The following is a 21,013-nucleotide window of genomic DNA, read 5'->3' as shown; positions in this document are numbered from 1 at the left end:
CTTACCCCCACCCGAGGCAGGTGCGTCCCCTCAGAAGGGGGGGGCGGCCCGTGGGGGCGGGGCCCGGGACTCCGCGGCCCTCTTCCAGGCGTCACCCTCCGCGCCTTTCTTCTCAGTGCTGTGTCCATACTAGGTCAGCGGCCTGCTAGGCTGGCCGGGGGCGTGGCGTCCGCCTGGGTGGGGCCCACCGGGGCTGGGAACCGGGACTTGGGCAGAGGCCTCCCAGACTACCGAAGATCCACGCTGTCGGGGGCGGGACCCAGGAGGGGGAGGAGCCTCTGGGTGGTTGGCGCCTTCTTGACTCCGCCCTTAGCCCCGCCCCACTGCGGCGTTTAAGGGTCTCTAAGCAGGTGGCTATGCTAGGTCTAAAGCAGGGAGAGTGTTAGCTCGGGGGACACTCACAGACCTTCTAGCCCAGGTCAGTGTTGCCTCTCCTGACTTGGGGAAACTAAGGACTAGAAAGGGCCTGTTTCTAGGTCTCCTATTACCAAGATTGAATTGTGGGGGAGTCCTGCCTCTCCAGCCTAGGGGCAGGGAGGGGCAAGCCTCAGAAGGCTTATTTGAGGCCAGTGGTTTCACAGTGAGTGTGTTTGAACCTGAAAGGCCGGAAACGGGTTACCGGCTCCCCTAGGCCCGGCTTGTGGGACCCCAACCGCCTGCGGCTGCCCCTCCCAAGTTCCTCCCTGCCTGGGGCTCAGGCATCTAGGCTCGTCTCCTAGCTGCGGAGAACCCACCCGTCGCTTGCAGTGCCCCTTTCTATCTGGCCTAATGGGGAGCCAGGCTTGCGGGACTCCAGTCCCTCCTGTGTGAACTGGAGCTTTCCCCAACATCCTCAGACATCGAGGTCCCCGCTCCAGGTAGCAGCGTTTTCACACAAGCCCCTCTCCCCCAAACGCTCCTGTTTTGTCCTAGCCCCTCCCCCAGGCTATCACAAGGACCCTCTGTCCCCACGCCCCCGATCTTCACCAGGCCTGTGCCCCACGCTGCCCGCAGGAAGACGCCCGGCCCCGGGCCGGGTTAGCCCCGTGGGAACGGTTTGTCTCAAAAACAGGAACCCGGGCCGGGGGCTGGGCGGGGCGCCCCTTCCCCACCGCAGTCCGCTTCCTGCCCCTCCCGGCTTCCTCTGCCCAACACCAGGCAGGGCGGGGGGCCTAGGGGTGTCTGGGGTGGGGGGAGAGGACCCTTGATTTAGTTCCCCACTCCACGTCCCGCGATGCCTGACCTCCGCTCACCTACCCTCCACGCGGCCCATGGCGCAGCCCCCCGCCCGCGCCCCTGGGCTCCCGCGCGGCGCGGCAGGGGAGGGGTTAAGCTGCCGCAGGGACCGCCGCGTGCGGGGCGAGAGGGAGCCCCCGGTGGGGGAGGCGCAGTCGGCGGTGCGGAGACTGGCGCTGGGGCGGGAGGGGCGGGGAGGGGAGGGGGCGGCCGCGGCGCGGGGGCGGGGCGGCGGGGAGAGGGGCCGAGGCGCGGAGAGCGGGCGGGAGCCGCAGCCGCAGCGAGGTCGGCGGGCGGGAGCGCACGGAGGTGGCGCCAGCCGGGCCGGGTGCGGGTTCCTTGCCGCGGGTCCCAAGTGTGAGTGAGAGAGCGCGGGCGGGGAACCGGGCAGTGGAGGCTCGGCCCCTAGGGGCCCCCGAGGGAGGCGCAGGCGGGCTGGGGGCGGCGGATGGGTTGGTGGGTGGGGAGTCTGTGGCCAGGTTCGGGGGTGGGAGGGACCTGCCAAGAGAGCTGAAGCCCCCGGACAATCGCGGGAGGGGGCGGCATCCGCGGCGCACCCGGGTCTTCCTAGTCACGTCTCAACAGGACCTTTTCCTGCAGACCCCTCCATTTGACAGATGAGAAAATTGAGGTTCTGAGAGGCCAAGTGACTCTCAAGGTCACACAGCGAGGAAGCGGCAGAGCCAGGCAGCGATGGCTCTGGGTGGCTCCTAGGAAAAGTCCACCAGAGAACTCCATAGAGGAGCCCCCACTCCCCACCCCCAGCCCAAGGGAGTATGTGTAGGGGCAGGGTACCTTCCTTGGGGCAAGGCACTGCCAGCGTCCGGGGATGAGGACTGTGAGGGCGCTGGAGACGCAGGGCTGGCCCTGGACCGCAGATGAAGGGGGCGGGGGCGGAATGGGCGTGTGTGCGCACCCACGGGGTGTGTTAATGTGTGGGAGATTGTACATGCGTGTAGGTGCACTGTCTTGCGTGTGTGCACACGTGTGCGGATGTCAGCGCCTCTGTGGCCGCGGAACTCCAGGATGGCCTGGCTCTAGTGAACAGCAGGTCCGGAAGCCAGCCCCTTCAGCGGGTTTGCATTCTGGGGTAGAGAGCTGAGTATGTGTGCCTGAGGGTTCCTTGCTGCAGGTGTGCGAGGGGTGTGGGTGCCATTGTGTGTGTGTGAAAGGGAGGATGGGAGGTAATTGCCTGAGGCCCAGCTGTGGGTGAGCCTCAGGCACTCTTGCACCCCAATATGGGTCCCTGGCCTCAGGGGTAGGATGAGTGTCTGTCCTTGAATAGGTGCGTATGACCCCGCTGGTGACTGGAGTTACTGGTGGAGTCCTACAGGCACTCTCCACGCCACCCCCCGGGGCGCTAGTGCCCCCTTCTGGGCACCCTACTCTGTGCCCGAGCGTGGACCGCCTGCCTGTGTGTGCACTCGGTTCGACTGTGCAGTATGAGGGCCTAGGTTAGAAGCCGGGGCTGCGGATGAAGATGGCCTGCGGAAGGGCTGAGCAGGGACCCTTGGGGCCTTCACGGAGGAGGTGGCTTGGGAGCCCGCGATTCCCAGGCTCAGGCTTCCCGCTGACGCCTCGGTTGGGGGGGGGCCCGCAGCGGACTACCGCCTCCTCCTTCCCAGGAATGTTCCTCTACACTCCAGCTTGCCTCCCCAAGGGCAGGCCCCTGGGGGCTGCCACAGCCCCGCCTCCTCTCCCCGGGAGCTTAGAAGGGGGCGACGCGGGCAGGACGCCTGGGTTCCTCCCCCATCTCATCCCAGGGAGAAATTCCTCCGAGGTCCCCTCAGGCTCTGGGTTCCCAAAATAACCCTGCGGGGGAAGGGAGGCTGTGGAGGGGGGGAAGCGGGAGGGATGCAGAAGCGAGCTGAGGGGTGCTGCAGGTGCCTCTGAGGAGAGGACGTGAGAAGAAACGGGCCTCCTGGGAGACGGGGCTGGGACACTAACCGGCCCCCGGAGTCCTGGCTCGTCTCCATCCCCGAGGAGTCCCTCAGCCCTCCCGCGACTCCAAGGGTGGGCCGGAAGCTTTTCGGCCGGTTCATTTCACAACTGGTGGGTTGCACCATCCTGGGCCAGACCGTTTAACCCCGGGAGTGGCCGCAGTGGACGACTCCTCCCCTGCCCAGTAGGGGGCGTGCCCGCCCCGCCCAGTTTCTGCCCGTGGGGCAGCTCCCCCGGCGCGCGCCTCAGCCGACTCTCGCTCTGCCTCTCCCGGGACAGGGGTCTGGTCTGAACCCCGTGGGAGGCTCCCGGAGCACAGCTTGGCCCAGCCTACCCGCGCCGGCGGCCATGGCGGGCACCCTAGACCTGGACAAGGGCTGCACGGTAGAGGAGCTGCTGCGCGGTTGCATCGAAGCCTTCGGTGAGTGACACGGGAGGACACACCCAGCCTGAGCCTAGTCTGGAGCCTGAACCCGGGCTCCTGCCTCCCAGGGCAGATCTCTGCATGCTGCAGCCTGTTTAGCAAAAGTCTCTTCTTCATCGCAGGGTAGAGAGATCCACACCCTGCAGAAAGATAAAATGTTTCCCCTCCCCTTGCCTAGTATGCCAGTGTTGAAGGGAGGGAGGGGGTCCCCAGACTCTGACACAGGAGGAGCATTATCTGTCTCCCCGAGGATCCGGAGGAACTCGCTATCTCCGGCCTGGAAACTGTTTCCGGCTGATGGGGGGGAGGCTTATCTGGTGAAGGGGTGCCCTTTTCCCCAAGCACTCAGGAAATGACCTCTGGATTCTTGACCCCCCCCGGGGAACCCAGGCTCCTTCCGCCCCAGCTGGTTCCCCTCCGGACTACGGCCCGACTCAGAAGCTCCGTTCCTCCGGCTCCTCGGATCCTGCCTTACCTCTCTCCCCATCTACTTTTTCTTTATAATCTGCCTCCTGGTTTAAGCAGGAGGTGGCCGGGGGCCCAGATACCCGGCGGGCTTTGGAGTAGGGTTTAGGGACCACAGCTACGGGACCAAAGATCAACCCTCTTCTTCTTGACCCCGCGGAGTTAGATGACTCCGGGAAGGTGCGAGACCCGCAGCTGGTGCGCATGTTCCTCATGATGCACCCCTGGTACATCCCTTCCTCTCAGCTGGCGGCAAAACTGCTCCACATATATCCTTCGCGGACCTCGCCAAGGGCCCTGCAGTCCAGAGTCCAGGAGCGAGTCCCCTCGCCCAGCCCAGGCAGAGGATGGGCTTCGCTCCTAGAGCTCCTCCCACGTCCCAGAAGTCAGGATTGGCCCAGGCTCCGCCCCTTTCCTCCCCCTCGGGGCTTAGGCTCCGCCCCCGGCTCGCTCCCCAAACTAGGCCTTGCCCTCCTCCTCCCTACAGTCTAGGACCTGTCCTTACTCCCAGCCTGGGTCCGGCCTCTTGCCTCTCTCCCAGAACCCAGATCCTGCTCTCAGCCTCTCCCAGAACCTAGTTCCCTTCCCACACATGCACCCTCCCCAAAGCTTACGCCTCACCTTTGAGGTCAGCCCCTTTCCAGAGCTTCTGACTGTTGGTCCAGATCCCACCCCCAGCATGGCCCTACCCTCAGCCTCCGCCCAGAACTCGGATCCCATCCCCTGCCTCCATTTCAAGAGTAAGGTCCCATCCTTGATTTCCTTAACTCCCCTTCACCTACCAACAATCCCGGAAGGAAAACTCCAGTTCGCTGCAGGTGAAAACATGCCATCTGGTCAGGTGAGTCTTCCTCTTAGGGCTCTGTCCCATCCTCTGCTCCCTTCTCTCAGGCTTCCAACTGGCCTGAAGGAGTGGAAAGAGTACGTCTGGAAGTTGGTCATGTGGGTTCGAACCCTGGCTCTGTTCTTGGTGTGAGTGCAGCCACAGGCTTGCCCCTTCCTGGTCCTGGCCTGGTCTACCCAATGTGGGTGGGGAAAGAAAGAGCTGGATGAAGGGAGGCAGGTATTGAGGGTCTTCCCTCTCTTTGGAGAACTACAATCCCAGGGGATGATGGGAGAAGGGCAGCCTTGTGTGACTCTGAACCTCCACCAGGTACTGGATCTCAGCATTCCCAGCGGAGTTTGATTTGAATCCCGAGCTCGCTGAGCAGATCAAGGAGCTGAAGGCTCTGCTAGACCAAGAAGGGAACCGCCGGCACAGCAGCCTCATCGACATTGAGAACGTGTGCGTAGGGGGAGCTCGGAGGGCTAGGAAGGGCACTCAGCATCCTACACCATCTGCGCTTAATAAATGTTTGTTGAATTGAATGAGTGAGGGTCATGTCACTCTTGCTTAAAAACCTTCTATGGCTGCCTCCTTCCTTCAAACCACCTTGGCTGGGGATGAAGGCCTTTCACAGTCTTGTTCCTGCCTCATCTTCCACAGCCCACCACCCATACCAGTCTTCTCATCCTGCAGCTACACAGGTCCACTCACCATTCTGCAGCCCCTGCATCCTTTCCCCTCATGGCGCTCTGCTCACATCCCCTTGCCTCCTCCTGCGTGTTACCAAGACTCAGCTCAAGTGTAGAGTGTCTGTGGGCTCTTCCAGGGCAGAATTTGTCATTCGGCCTCTGTTCCTCCATGGCGCTTTGTGCAGACCCCTGTGCAAAGACCTCTGTATGCGTGCCACATGTTTTATGATTGTTTGTTTCTGTGTCTGTCTCCCTCAGTAGACTGTGAGCTCCTCGGGAGCAGGAACCGTGTCTTGCTCATCTCTGTACCCCCAGCGCCTAGCACAGTGCCTGGCACAGAGTACGTCTCCCATAAACGTGTGTTGAATGCATGATGAAGGGGAGATTGCAGGAGTTTCTGGGACTGGGGACATTTCGTGTTCTGCACAGTGTCTCAAAGTCAGCTTGAGTGGAGTGAGTGTGGGACCCTGAGGGGTAGGGCATCTCCAGCAAAGGACTCATTATCCCTGCCCCTCCCCCAGCCCCACCTACAAGTGGAAGCGGCAGGTGACCCAGCGGAACCCTGTGGAACAGAAAAAGCGCAAGATGTCCCTGTTGTTTGACCACCTGGAGCCCTTGGAGCTAGCGGAGCATCTCACCTTCTTGGAGTATCGCTCCTTCTGCAAGATCTTGGTGCGGTTCAAGGGCCTTTGGTTAGGGGTTGCGTGTGGGCTGGGGAGGGGGTCCCAGGAGGAGCAGGGTCCCTGGGGCAGGCGAGGTCACAGGGTGGGTCTGGGGATTTGGTGTAACCACCAAGGAGCAGCTGGAGGGTGAGGAGTGGCCATTGGTGAGAGGAGGGGCCACAGGATGCTGAGGCGGCTCCTGCCCCCAGTTCCAGGACTATCACAGTTTCGTGACTCATGGCTGCACTGTGGACAACCCCGTCCTGGAGCGATTCATCTCCCTCTTCAACAGTGTCTCGCAGTGGGTGCAGCTCATGATTCTCAGCAAGCCCACAGCCCCGCAGCGGGCCCTGGTCATCACACACTTCGTCCATGTGGCAGAGGTGCCTGCCCCTCCCCTGGCCCCAAGCTTCCCAGTTGCCTCCTGCCAGAGCCCCTCCTTTCCACTAACCCACTGCCAGATCTCCAGGAAAGCTGGGCCAAATTCTGGGTCCACTTAGTAACTCACTGCCTCTTCTCTCCCTGTTTACACCCTGCCAGAAACTCCTGAAACTGCAGAATTTCAACACGCTGATGGCGGTAGTCGGGGGTCTGAGCCACAGCTCCATCTCTCGCCTCAAGGAGACGCACAGCCACGTTAGTCCAGAGACCATCAAGGTGCCTGAGACTAGGGGGTCTGAGGGAGAGCCTGGTCAAGCCCTGGGGTCAGCCTTCCCAGGTCTCGCCTGACTGGGAACTCCCAGCAGCGCTGAGGGCTGGGCACCCCGTCTTCATTTGACTGATAGGGAAACTGAGGCTCAGAGGGGTTAAATCCTTCCCCAGGTTGCACAGTGCAAGTGGCAGTGTGGGGCCTCACAGATCTGCCTTCAAAACTCGTGATTTCCTCGTTTCCTGCTCCTTATATTTTATTTTTTAAAAACATGTCAGGTAACGTACATATAGAAAAGTATATAAAACATACATAGAGTAAAAAAAAATAATCAAGAAAACACCTGTGTAACCACTACTCAGGTCAAGAAGTATAGCATTGCCAGCCCCCAGAGCTCCCAGCACCTTAGAGCATAACTCCTCCCCAGCAGAGGTGACAATGTCATGACTTTCATAATGATGCTGAACTTGCTTTTCTTGATAGCTTTACCACCTAGGTATGCATCCCAAAACGATTTGGGCTTTTGGTTGCCTATTTTTGAATTTTCTCTGAATGAAATCATGTTGTACATGTTATTCTATATCTTGCTTCTTTTGTTCTTTCATTCTGTTATGTGGAGCAATTGTTCATTCGTTTCCATTGCTATATAATATTTTATTGTAAATCCACCCCAATTTATGTATCTCCTTTACTGCGGAACACTTGGGGGTTTTCCAGTTTGAGTTGTTACGAATGACACAGCTAAGAACATTCTTATAAATCATTGTCCTGTGCTGCTTTGCCTCCCTGAGCCTCAATTTCTTGTCCTGTAAAATTTATTTATTAATTTTTTTTGGAGGGGAGGTATTTAAATTTACTTATTTATTTTTAGAGGTGTTGCTGGGGATTGAACCCAGGAGGACCTTGTGTATGCTAAGCATGCTCTCTACCACTTAAGCTATACCCTCCTCCCCTTTGTCCTGTTAAATGTTGATGAGAATCTGTGCCCAGGACTGGTGTAGGGGTGTGCGATTTGACAGGGGTATTCCTTTAAACTCATGAGCTATGTATGAATTAGGATTCCCTGGGGGCTGAGGGCACCAGCATTGGGGGACAGTAAGGGAGGCTTTTGACCCTTCACCCATCCCTGACTCTTCACCCATCTCATCTTCTCCCACTTTCCAGGTCTGAGGAGGGGAGGGTAGTTCAGCCGATGATACACGATGTGTGGGGCTGACCCTATGCCCTTTGCCCCCTAGCTCTGGGAAGGTCTGACAGAACTAGTGACGGCCACTGGCAACTATGGTAACTACCGGCGCCGGCTCGCAGCCTGTGTCGGTTTCCGCTTCCCCATCCTGGGTGTGCACCTCAAGGACCTGGTGGCTCTGCAGCTGGCACTGCCTGACTGGCTAGACCCTGCCCGGACCAGACTTAACGGGGCCAAGATGAAGCAACTCTTCAGCATCCTAGAGGAGCTGGCCATGGTGACCAGCTTTCAGCCTCCAGTGAAGGCCAACCCCGATCTGCTGAGCCTGCTCACGGTGAGGGGCCGGGCCCCGGGGTTGATAGCCACACCCGGTCCTAAGTTTACATGAGGCTGTGGGCTTGGCCTTGGGTTCTCAGTTCTGGTCAAGGAATTGAGACCCAGCCTGGGCCCCCGGGTTTGGGTGAACTCTGAGATGGGTTCCAGGCTTCAGATGGGGCTGTCGGCCCAAGGCTGGCATGTGGGCTGGAGGCTTAGCCGGAGCCCTGAGTTAAGTTCCAAGTAGCGTGTTGTATTCAAGGTTTAGGGGTTAAACTCTGGATTCTGGGTACAGGAATGGTTTCTAAACGTGACCCTGAACTCTGAGATTCTGAGTTTGGCCTTGGACTTAGTCTTGAGCTCTAGAGTAAGGAGTTGGGTTCTAGTCCAGATCTGGACTAGGTTCTAGTCATTGGACCAAGCCTTAGATTTTAAGGTTTGATGTGAAGTCTTCCCTGTTTCTAGGCTCTGGACTGGGATCAGGATTACAATCTGAGCTGGGGTCTGGATGCTGGGTTGGGGTCTATGTTGGGGGTGAATTTCAGAGCTCTCAGCTGGATTGTGACCCCAATTCTTGGCTGAGATCTTGGCAGTTCGTTGTGCTCAAGGTTTGGGGCCAAGTTATGGATTCTGGTCTGTGTGCAAGGCTGGCGTATGGTTGCTGGAGTGTATTCTAAGCTGGTCTTTGTCCTGAGTTTAGCTTCCGGACCAGACTCAGGGCTGGGCTATGACCTTGAAGTGGACCTGTGGCTCGGGGTTCTGGGCAGTGGGTTCCTGAGAGCAGCAGGGGTCAGTGCATGTGATCAGACCCCTGTGTCCCAGGTGTCTTTGGATCAGTATCAGACGGAGGATGAGCTCTACCAGCTGTCCCTGCAGCGGGAACCACGCTCCAAGTCCTCGGTGAGGGAGAGAATCCCTGCTTACCCACTGTGCGTCCTCTTCCTCCCCTCTTGAGAATCCCAGGAGTAGAGGCTACCATATCCATCCTGCTTGTTGAGCAGGCTTCCTTCTCCCCAGGGCTTCCCCTCTTACCTCCCCTGGTCCCTGGGTTCTCTCACCTCTGGCCCTCACTCAGGCTTGACCATCCCCACAGCCAACCAGCCCCACAAGCTGCACCCCGCCTCCCCGGCCCCCGGTGCTGGAGGAGTGGACCTCAGCTGCCAAACCCAAGCTGGATCAGGCGATCATGTTGGAGCACATCGAGAAGATGGTGGAGGTGAGACTCCGTGCAGCCAGCTCTGGAATCTGAGGGATGAGGGGACAGGTCTGTAGTGGTCGGTCAAGGCTGGTTTTGCCAGGACACTGCCCTGGGAGCCACCACTAGTGCCATGTTCAAGGGCTAACACTCAGTCTCCAGAACACACGGGGCTTAGCTGATGGCGGGGTTTAGGATGGGGGTATGGAGGAGGGAGGTGGTGGGGGAGACAGATAGCTGCCCACATATAGACTCCCCTCCAGAACTTGGACTGGGAATGTGGGCAGGATGAGGCGCACGCGCCTTGTCTTCTCCCTGCCCCCATCTGTCTCTCTGTACTCCAGTCTGTGTTTCGAAACTTCGACGTTGATGGTGACGGCCACATCTCACAGGAAGAGTTCCAGATCATCCGCGGGAACTTTCCTTATCTCAGCGCCTTTGGGGACCTCGACCAGAACCAGTGAGGAGGACTCGGGGCAGGGGGAGAGGGAAGGCAGGCTCACTTCCCCTTGGGTTTTGGTTTCCTCCCGTGCAAGATGAGGCCACTGAACCAGATGATCTTGGCTGAGGAAGCCACCAATGTGAGGAGGGGCTCTTATTTTCGGGGAGGCTGCCAGCTGCAGAGGCACAGGGTTACCCCACTTATTCAGACCAGTGAGGCCAGGGGAGTGGGTTCCACCTGAATCTTGCAAAGAGTGTGGCCTGAGGACTGCTGCTACATAAATGCCATTTTCTTTGTGGAACTCACGGCTGGCAAAAAGTGTGGGCAAGTCGACCTCCTGGGTAGCCTGTTTTAATGAATAGATAAGAAAGGCCTGCAATTAGCAGCACCCATTTGCTTATCAACAATTCACATGCTGCCAATTTGGACAAACAGCTGGTTCTCTGAAGTAGATTAAACCTGCCCCCTGCAGCCATGTTCATCCCCCTGTTTTGCTGAGCAGACAAAATTCCAATCAAAATTTATAGTCCATTCCAGGTCTATTCACTGTTTAATGTTATCCAGATTTCAAAAATCTGGGTATTTTTTCCATATTATAAAAATCCGTAGTAAAAAAAATCCGGGTAGTAAAATAGATTTATATGAACAAAGTATGTAAGGTAAGAAGTGAAAGTTCCCTCCCTCCTTTCCTGCTTAGAGGTTGTCATTAGTGACACTGTTAGCTGTTAGCAGTTACTGGCTTGGCAATGCCTGCATCCTTCCAGTCTTTTTTTCATGCATGTTGCAAATTGATAGAGAATTGGTCTCTGTCTGTTTCATGGACAAATAGGATTATAGTATAAATCTAGTTCTGCTCCTGGCGTTCATTGTAGTTGCTTTGTTTCTCCTCCCAGAGTTGACAACAAAGCATTGAAAACTGGGTTTTCTCTGAGTTGGAAACGGAGTTCCATGTCACTTCCCTAAGTGGGGCGGATTTTTTTCCGGGTCACCTTTTAGTGAGAATGCAGCCCTTGCAGGCCTTCAAGGACCCAGCTTCACACAGGCGTCTCAGCCATAACTCCCCACTTCCTGCAGGCCCCAGGCCTTGTGCTCAGCCCCTGGTTGGGTATCAAAACCCAGCACCTGGCTCCTGGGGCAGCCGTAGCCATCAGGTTCCAACTCACTGCCTCAGTCTGAAGATCTCATTTTGTTTCTGCAACTTGGGGGTTTCCATTTCTTGCAAACTCACCTATGCACTTGAAATAATTTTTGATATCTTTTAACCAGCATCTAGGTATTTGTGGCAGTAGGGTTTTTAGGGTTTTGTTTGTTTTTATTTTGAGATCATTGTCTTGACAGACCTGCACGTCTTGTGTTTTGTTTTTTTGTTTCATTTTGTTTTGTTTTTTTGCTTTTGTTTTCCACTTAAACCTTTATCATGGACATCTTTCCAGGCCACTTCATTCTTTAGAACAGCTGCAGAGTATTACACTGTATGGCTGGGCCATCATTTCCCTCACCATTCTCCTGCTGGTGGACATGTAAACTGTTCCCAGTTTTTCGCTATTAATATACACCATGCTGCTGTGAACATCTTTGTACCAATGCACTCAGGCCACTATTTCTGTGGGAGAAATTCCTAGAAGTGGGATAATTGGATCAAAAGATATGCACATTCTAAATTAGGAGAGAGACTGCCAAAGTGACCTCAGGCAAGGTTGTGCCAGCTTGCACCCCCATCAGCAGGGAACGAGTGCCCATTTCCCAGCTTCCTTGCCAACAGTGGATGCTATAATAAGCTTAACAATTTTGCCAGTCTCATTGGCAAGTGGTATCTTGGTGAAATCTGCTCTTCCTTAGTATTTGTGGGGGTAGGATATCTTTTCATATGTCTTTCAGCCACTTATATTTCTTCTGTTAGTTGCCTATTTGTGTTCTTTGTCCACGATTCACTGGGTTTGTCTTTTTCTCATTGATTTCTAGAATCTCTGTTAAGGGATATTAACCCTTGATGTTGAATATGTTTGCAAATATTTTCTCCCAGTCTGTCATTTATGTTGTCCTCTTCCATATAAAATTTTTAAAAAATGTGTGCTCAATATGTCCGTCTTTTCCTTTATGGCTTCTCGGATTTGTGTTCTGTATAGAAAGGTCTTCATCCCCTCAAGATTACAAAATTATTCTCTTTTATCTTTTCAGATACGATGAGAATTTTATTTTTTCACATTCGTGTTCTCAGTTCAGTGGGAATTTAGTTTTCATGCACAGTATGAAGGAGGAGCCTAGGTTTATATGTTTTTTAATGGTCAGTTGTTTCAATCTGCCATTGATTTGACAGGTCACCCAAATACAATGGGCAGGAGTTTCTGACAAGGGCCAACCCTGACGGAAATACCTCCCAGTGGTCCAGGACCTATTAAATACACAGACACTGTTGTCAGTGCTTCACGTGCACTGTTTCATTTAGTCCCTACAAAACCCCTTGGAGCTACAGGAACTACCATTGTCCCCATTTATAGAAGAGGAAACTGAGGCACAGGGAAACTGACTAGCCTGATGCCACACAGCCAGGAAGTCGTGGAGTGCAAATTTGAACTGAATTCTGTCTGTCTCCAGAGCACATGTCCACTTGTTCCCTAAAATATGTTAGTAGGTGAAAATGGGGCTCTGTGGGAAGCCTGATTACGAGTGTCTTTACGGCAGGATTATGAAGGAGTGAGATGGGTGTGTTTTTTTCCAAACTTAACTGGTCCCCCAAATCCTCCGAGATCTCTTAGTTCTCAGGGCTCCCGACTAGTGTCCTGCAGAGCTCACTTTGGGAATCAGAGGCTGATAATCCCATGGGAAAGTGCAGAGCAATTTTAGTTAACACACCAGGTCTGTGAAGTGGGCAGGGCAGGAATTATGATCCCCATTTTTTCAGGGCGGAAACCCAGGGAAAGTGGCTTGCCCCAGAGCACACAACTAGTTAGTAGCCGCTACTGTATCTGCCTGACTCCAAGGCTAGTGCTTTTTCTTCTCTCGGCACCAGGGATCCAAAATCAGGAGTCAGTGAGGATCTGTTATTGGGTAGGGGGTTTTCCCAGTAGGATGGATTAGGCTGGTGGTGGGTGGTCCCAGGGAGGCCCCCAGAGCTGAGGCGCTCCCCTTCCCTGGACAGGGATGGCTGCATCAGCAGGGAGGAGATGGTCTCCTACTTCCTGCGCTCCAGCTCTGTGCTGGGCGGCCGCATGGGCTTCGTACACAACTTTCAGGAGAGCAACTCCTTGCGCCCGGTCGCCTGCCGCCACTGCAAGGCCCTGGTGAGCCCCCGCCCAAGCCACACCCCTCTAGCACCGGCCCCAACCAACCATTCCCCGCCCACCCGTCTGGCCCCGCCCCCGCCGGAGCCTCCTCAGCCCAGGCAAGCCTTAATTCCACCTGCCTCTCTTTTTGTTGTTCTGAGCCAATCTCTGAGGGGCACTAAAGGCCCAAGAAAGGGTCAGTCCCAGTCCCTGCCTTGGTGAAGGAAGAAGTAGAGTCATCACCTCTAACTCCCTACCCCCACTACTACTACGGCCCCCTCCTCTATTTCAGATCCTGGGCATCTACAAGCAGGGCCTCAAATGCCGAGGTGAGATGGAGTGGCAGGGCTGCTTGGCTGAGTTTTTGGGGAGGAGTTACTGTCTGGGTGGAGATTCTTATTTTGGTGGGGCAGTTGCCAAGGAGTACTTTAGAGCTAGAGAGGCATGCTGATTGATGTGAAGGGAGTAGCCTTTAACAGGGCTTTTATTTTGGTAGGGCAGCTGCCCAGGATCAGGGAACTTTGAAGAGGGCACATACTGGCAAGTAGGATGAAAAGAGCACTTTGAAAGGAGGCTCTTGTTTTGATGGGGCAGCTACCCAGGAGCAAAGGGACCCTGGGAGAGGTGCAGGCCTACAGGATGGGATGGAGGGTGTTCTGACCAATGGTCCTGGCTGGGCTTCCCATCTGCCTCCCCAGCCTGTGGTGTGAACTGCCATAAGCAGTGCAAGGATCACCTGTCAGTCGAGTGCCGGCGCCGGGCACAGAGTGTGAGTCTGGAGGGGTCTGCACCCTCACCCTCACCCACACACACCCACCATCGCGCCTTCAGTTTTTCCCTGCCCCGCCCTGGCAGGCGAGGCTCCCGGCCTCCAGGTAAGAGGGGGTCTTGTTCTGTACTGGCATGTAGAGGGCGGAAGGTGGGGCCGTTGTGGCAAAGTATTAACTTCTCCAGGATGGAAACCATTCCAGGCTTTGTAATTCTCTTATTTTGGTGGGGTGATGAAGAAGGGTTGGATAAGTAAGGGTGCCAGAGGATGACCAGGGAGCCCTCAACTCTCAAGGCTGCGAAAGAGAAAGACTGATATATAAAGAGTAAAAGTGAAAGAGGCTGCAGGATTCAGTTTGCACTCTTATTTTGTTAGGGGGATTGAAAATGGATTGATGGGGGAGTTTTGTGAGTCATTTGCTCATGTTTTCCTTTTTGGTTGCTTTTGAGACTGTTCTGAGAAAAGTCCCTTTCCCATCAAATCTCTCAGTGGCTCTCTTGGGGTCAGTGGTGATTTTAGGTCAGTTTTCTGAATGACAATTCCTCAAATGATTATTTCGCTAAGAACGCTCTGAGCAACAATGGTAAACTGGGGTCTAAGACAGTTGATCACAACCGTTCAGATGGGCATAAGTCCTCAAAAGTAGAAAAGACAAAACCATTTGCATCAAGCCTTCCAGAAGTGCTAGGGTCTAAAATGTGAAACACATACAAAATTGACATTTAAGCAAACTGCACTGACAAATCTGTGGCTGCAGAAAAGCTGTGGCAAAATGAAAACTTAGAGCCTCAAAAATTGGGCTTTTTGGTCATTCAGTGAATTGATTTTTGGTGGATGCATCTGCTTCTGGGACAGGGCAGGGTGCCTCCAGTGAGTGGGAGAAGGGCTGTTGAGGGCACAGGGACCCAGGAGTTGGCCCTGCAACCCCCCTCCCTGCAGGGATCCGAGAGGAGGAGGTTCAGACGGTGGAAGACGGTGTGTTTGACATCCACTTGTAATTGATGGTGAGTCTTCCCACAGCCTGTGCCAGAGCCTCCTCACGCAGGACTGGGGCCCCTGGGGGAATCTGGGAAATGGGTGCTCTGTCCAAATGGCCCAGGCTAGGCGGACTCCTACATTTGGGAGAGAGGGTCTTCCTCACAACATCTGTTTTTCTCTTCCCAGCTGTGACTGGATCAAGCACTTCTGCCTGCCTTGGAGAAGAGACTTGGACCAGAGCAGGGAGCCTGGGGTGCTGAGGCAGCAGGCTGGGGCTGGGGGGTTGGTGTGAGGGTGGCATGCAGCTGAGGGCAGGGCCAGGGCTGGTGTCCCTAAGGTTGTACAGATTCTTGTGAATATTTGTATTTTCCAGATGGAATAAAAAGGCCCGTGTAATTAACCTGGACCATCAGCGCCTAGAATCCTCGTGGTGGGCAGAGGGCCATAATCACAGGGATTAGAGTCATCGAGTCTAAAACTTGATAATCAGAGAGTCTTGGGAGATCTGAAATCTCATGTGTCTGGAATCTTGAGGGGAATTGAATCCTGGGGGATAGAGCCTTAGAACCAGGAAACCTTGGAACAGAGAATTTGGGGGAGGGTCTAGAATTTCCAGAAGTCCAGTATCTTGTGGGGGGGTCTAAAACTTGAAACTAGAATTGCTGAACCTGGTGGTCATGTGTAACCATAGCCTTCAGCCCACAGCTGAATTTCCCTTGCTTGGCAGGTGGCCTTTCAGCCTCTGCTTGAATACTTCCAGCTAGGGGGAGCTCACTACAGAGAATCATGGGAGGGAGAGGACAGCCCAGAGTGCTGGCTGGCTGTAGGGGAAGGAGGGAGGTGGGGGCCACACTCCTTGGGCTTGCAGCCTCCTGACCTGGTGCTGCTGCCAGCCGGAAGGACAGTGACTTCCAGAGGAAATGCATATTGATCCTGCTCTCAGCCTCCGGCAGCCTCTCCCAACACAGCTTTTCCCTCCCGAGTTTGCAGCATGGAGGTTTTGGGGGTCACCACTACCTGAAGTAAAGCTAAGGCCACTTCTAAAGCTGGTCTGGGTGAGGAGGGTGGACTGGTGGTGGGGTCCTTGAAAGGTTCTGAAGCCGGGCCAGGTTGCCCTTGGGGTCAGGAAACTCTCGACAGCAATCTGAGAGTGGGAGCTACCTCCCTGCCCTCCCACCCCTGCCCTAAGCTAGGGTGTGTCCTATAGCAACTGATGGTTGTCCTGAGGGTGGAGGCCTGAGCACTCCAGCTATCACCTGCAAGGCACAATATCTGAGGACTTGGCAGTGGCCTCAGCCCCTCAAGGTTCCTTGGCCCCATGCCTATATTTCCCTTGGAGAACCTCCCCCTACTCCTCATTTGGGGTACCTCCTCCTCCCACCCTGTTACTTCTCAGCTATAGCTCTGCTCCCTTTGGGCCCCCCAGCCCTGTCCCCCATTGGGTACCCTGCACTGCCCCTCCTTTTGTCCTGGCCCCCTCCTGCCCTTCCCCCTCTCCAGGCTGTAATATCCGTTTCACGATTTGGGGGCTGAGTTGCTATAACAACAGACAGCGATTGTGTTGTGAAGAGCAGCTCGCTCCCTGTGCTGCCTCCCGCGCTGCCTCCATTCCTGCAGCCTGGCCGGCTCCTCTCCCTGCTGCCCCCCAGCCCCAGCCCCAGCCTGGCCTCTTCCCAGTGTGTGTCTGCATATGCGTGCCCAGGTCCGCTCCACCCAGGAGGGTGACGTGTGACTGCCTTTTCGTGGTTGCCTGTGTGAATATGGTGGATTAGTTTCACATTGGATGCATGTGTGCATGTGTGTGCATGGGCACGCACGCTATATTTGCTGCATTTCCCCTCCAGTGTGTTTCCTCACTGGACTGCGCATGGGAGAAGGGCCACATTGGGTGGGTTCCTGTTGGGGGTGGGTGTCTTGAAATGGTGGGCCCCAACTCCATCGGGCAGTCTGAACCTTGGACCTGGGAGGGGGAGACATCCCTGTAGCTGGAGAAGGGGCAGGGAGGTGCGGCAGCTGCCACGTGACCTTTCCTGCCCTTGATAGGCAAAGGTGGCCCAGGGGGGCTGGGGATGGGAACCTGAGACAAGGGCTCACCTCTTACATCTCCCTGCCCCTGCCCTCCTCCCACCCCCTTCCCACACTCATTCATAAGGGTCTGAGGGACAGCCTCTGTGAGTCACTGTACCTGTTTTGTCTGCCCATCTATGCCCTGTGCCTGGCTAGGCAAGTCTGTGTGTGTGTATGTGTGAGTGTGTGTGAGTGTTGTGAGTGTAGGCATAGGGAGAGCAGCAGTAGGGGTTGGGCAGGGCAGTGGGCTCTGGGGTCAGAGGGGCAGTTTCCCATCCACAGGCCCTGACTCAGCAGTTCCCATTCTCTGGCTCCTCTCGTGGCCTTGGTGGGGCCATCCTGAGGGTCTCTCCAAGGTCAGAGTAGGCCTCCCAAGTCTGGAACCTGGCTCAGGGGTCTCTCTTTCCAACCCCCAAGGTCTTACAGTCTGGGTCCCCCTCTCACCCCCTCACAGGCTGGGGAGAGAGACCCCTGGTGGAGAGGTGCCCCCACTCATCTACTCAGTAATGGATCACTCTGTGCAAAGTGCCTCAAGGGGATAGGATGACCTGGTGGGCAGCTCCTCTGTGTACACTTGTTCCTCTGGACATGCATTTGCCTCCAAGTGTGTAGGCACCTGTGTGTGTACCTTCTTGAGCAATTATGTGCCTCCTGTGGGTGTTGTACCATAGAGGGGCATTTCTGCAGGTGTTCCTGTATGTCCTTTTGGGAGTGCCTGTGTGCACATGGATAGGTGTGCATGGCTCTGAGTACACCGCCGAGTGCCCATGCATGCATTAGTGGTCAGATGTGAGTGTTCTTGCATGTTGCCTCTGGCTAAGGAAGCTCCAGCTACTACCTGCTGTGCAGATCACAGACCATGCAACAGAAATCAGGGTCCTGGACTGAGCTGGCAGAATGGTATCTCTCTCTCTTTCTCTCTCTCTCACACACATACACACATACACATTGCCTCATTCAGAAACCCAGTGTCCAACTCTGTGGTACACATGCTAGGTTCCAGGTACACCTTGGGTTGGCTAAGTGAGTGAGGGGGTCACCTTCCTTCCACACTCATACCCACACACAGTGATGCAGATGCCCTCATAGGGAAGACCTTCAGCCCAGCACCACATTCACTCAGAAACTCTTTGTTAGGTGTTGGAGAACAGAGAAGGAGCTGCTGCCAGCCTCCCTTCAGTGGTCTGGGCAGTGTGTAGCCACGCCCTTGCCTCGAAACCTACTCCTATCCCAGTCCAGAGTTCCAGGCTGGACTGGGAATCAGGCTTCAAACTCTGGGATTCCCTTGAAGCAGGGCTGGGAAACCCCAAGCCCCTAGGTCCACCTCTCCCCATCTCTGCCTTTTCCTCCCCTACTGCCTCCGTCCTTTTCCCAGCAAAGACCCTCCTTCCTCAGTTCTAGGGGCAGCCAGTGGGCCCTTGGGAGGTGGGAGGCGGAAGCCGGGCAAGGGCTGGAAAAGGCCCCCAGCAGCTGCGTGCGGAGTCCCCCTTCCCTAGGCTCCAAGTAGCCCGGGCCGGCCCCTGAGCGTAGCCAGCAGAGGGCGCTGCGGCCCGGGCCCCCGCACCGGGTCCTGCTCCTTCGGTGCCCAAAGTCTGGGCCCACAGTCTTCCCTTCGGCTCACACTAGCCCTGGGCACTGCCACATGGGCCCGCCGGCTGGGGCTTGCAGGACCTGAGGACGAGGGACTAGAATGCCTGGGTTTCCGGAAAAGGCACTGGGGTTGGGTTGGGGCTCTGCCTGGTTGAGGGCCTGGGTGCGAGGGTTAAGGACCTCGAGAAGCTGGGAAGAGGCTCGGATGCCCTGAGGCTGGGACGCCTGGGTCCTTCGCGGGGGAGGAGGTGGGCCTGTGGAGCAGCGGGACTGGCGGCTCCTGCGCCTTTACATTGGCTGCGCAGCTCGTCCGTTAGCGCAGCGTGATCCAATGCACGCGTCTGGGGGGCGGGCACTGGTGCTGATGCTGCCGTCAGTCGGTGTTGCAGGGATGCGGCGGCGGGAGCAGCCGCCCTGACTCGCGGAGCATCCTCCTCCGAGCGGCACCGCGGCGGGGCGGGCGGACCGGCAGGCGGGCGAGGACACGACGGGGAGCAAAAGAGGCGCGAGGCGGCCGGCACCGCTGGCCTTGGCTCTACCACCCGCCGGAGACGGGGCAGCCCCGGGGATCTGATCCCCACCCTTCAGTTCCTGGCGCCCCCAGAACCAGGTACGCGGTTGAGGGGGGGTGGCTGCGGCGGAGACGGGCGGGGGGCGGGAGCCTATCGGGGGAGGGGAGCGACTGGAGGGGCAAGGGAGGCAGGAAAGATAGATTGAGGGGCGGGGGCGCTGCCTTGCTGAGAGGGCTGGCTGGGTGACAGCAAGGCGGCTAAGGGATTGGAAGGGTTGGGGGTCGGAGGCTCCCTGTGGAAGGGGCACTGGCCCTGAGCTGGGGTGAGTGGAGAGGGGTGGAAGGGAGGGTTGTTGAGGGGAAGGAATGGGGCAAGAAGGATGGTCATCTGGAGAGCTGTGAGGGAGGCTCTGAAGGAGGGTCCCCAACCTATGCTAGCCCCAAGGGCTGGAAGCAGTGCTCAGCCAGAGGGGCTGGGAAGCTGTTGTGCTCTGAAGGGTCTGCAGGGGAGAAACCAGCGAGAAACTGGGCTTCGTGGGAGAAGGAGAGGGGGCTGTAGAGGGGAAAGAAGTGGCAAGGCAGGGAGCAGAGGCCAGGCCAAGGGCTCTATAATGGGGGGCACCACAGAGGACCAGGCTTTACTGGGGGATGGGAGCCAAGGGGAGAGGAGGTTATTGGGAGGGAGCAGAGGGGAAGGTGCCAAGGTGCTGGAGGCAGAGATGGGTCTGTGCTGGTGGAGAGCCGGGAAAGATAGGGGGGCCTGAGGGAGAGGAACGGAAGCTTGCGGGGGAAGGTTGGGGGTGATGAGAGAGGGAGACTGGGAAATCCGTAGGAGGGGGCTGTGCTGGGGTGGGAATGCGCCGGGGGCGGCGACAGGGTTATGGTCAGAGAGTGCTGCAGGGAGAGGAAGCCGCAGGGCCCTGGACTTGCTCTCCCACCCCAGACAAGAAGGGGCCACTCCTCATGTCCCAGCCTCCTCCCCAGCTGAAGGAGCCACCTGCCCTGGGTTCTCTGGGCTGGGGTATGAGCCCTTGAAGCCTCGATGGGCCCTTGGAGGCAAAATTGGCTTTAGGAGGGCTGTTGTATTCTTTACTCTCAACCCACACCTGATTCCTAGGTGAAGGTAGTTGGTGCCTCATTGAACCAGCAAAGGCTGGGAGGGGGCTGTGTCTTGGTGCTGGAGGTGAAGGGGGAAGCTATCCAGATCTGGGGTAATGAAATTAATCTTAGGGTGTGGGTCTTGTGTCTCTGGTCCTCTTGACTGGCTTGGGGCTTCCATACACCTCTGTTTTTTATATTAGGGGGTGGGGTCTGGTGGGTGAGGACCTCCCATTCATTTCTGACCCTCCCTCTGTCCACCTTCCCAGCGTCTGTGTATTCCTTTGTGGGGAGGGTAGACTTGAGGGCTTTGGATTCTCTGTGTTCTGCCAGAGAAGTAGAAAGAGAGAAGAAAGACAGAGGAAGAAAGAAAGAAGGGAGACTTGCTGATCTGTTAACTGTAAGGCCTTCTCTTTTGTGGATGCTTCAGCCACTCAGGTCTCTAACTCCTACCTAAGGGAGACTGGCATTCGAGGCTGGGCTGGATCTTTCTGGGGGCAGGGGAGGAGTCTGGCTGGGGGTTCCTTCATTCCTGCTAGAGGAGTTGTTATCAGACTGGTCCTGTTCTCAGATCCACAGGGGTGGGCGGGACTGACCGACAGGCAGAGGCCGGCTGTCACAGGGTGGCTGGGGAGTTCTTTCCAGGAGCCCGGGCCTCTCCTGCCTTTTTCTGGCTTCTCTGCCTGGGCTGACTCCACACTCTGGGTTCCTGAGGGGAGGGGGCTGGG

The 21,013-nt window shown here is 56.5% G+C and overlaps 1 protein-coding gene across 6 annotated transcripts; it reads left to right on the top strand.

Moving 5' to 3' along the window:
* Positions 1 to 334: 334 nt before the first annotated feature.
* Positions 335 to 15,422, top strand: RASGRP2 (RAS guanyl releasing protein 2). Of its 6 annotated transcripts, none has more exons than XM_015249908.3 (17): positions 335 to 418; positions 3,436 to 3,577; positions 4,212 to 4,314; positions 4,824 to 4,886; positions 5,199 to 5,330; positions 6,082 to 6,232; positions 6,432 to 6,605; positions 6,763 to 6,879; positions 8,110 to 8,391; positions 9,195 to 9,272; positions 9,466 to 9,588; positions 9,912 to 10,027; positions 13,149 to 13,290; positions 13,565 to 13,601; positions 13,971 to 14,147; positions 14,981 to 15,045; positions 15,206 to 15,422. In XM_015249908.3, exons 2-16 carry the CDS (start codon positions 3,505 to 3,507, stop codon positions 15,037 to 15,039), a joined length of 1,827 nt encoding a protein of 608 aa, XP_015105394.2. In that variant the 5' UTR covers positions 335 to 418; positions 3,436 to 3,504; the 3' UTR covers positions 15,040 to 15,045; positions 15,206 to 15,422. The 6 variants fall into 6 exon arrangements, with proteins under 6 accessions (XP_015105394.2, XP_072826323.1, XP_031546721.2 ...); XM_072970222.1 differs by lacking the exon at positions 335 to 418 and adding an exon at positions 1,331 to 1,376; XM_031690861.2 differs by lacking the exon at positions 335 to 418 and adding an exon at positions 1,475 to 1,572.
* Positions 15,423 to 21,013: the final 5,591 nt, after the last annotated feature.

This window comes from Vicugna pacos, chromosome 10, assembly GCF_048564905.1.
Source record: "Vicugna pacos chromosome 10, VicPac4, whole genome shotgun sequence".
Lineage (NCBI taxonomy): Eukaryota > Metazoa > Chordata > Mammalia > Artiodactyla > Camelidae > Vicugna > Vicugna pacos.
The sequence above is the reverse complement of the archived record's forward strand: the minus strand, read 5'-3'. Positions and strand labels throughout refer to the sequence as shown.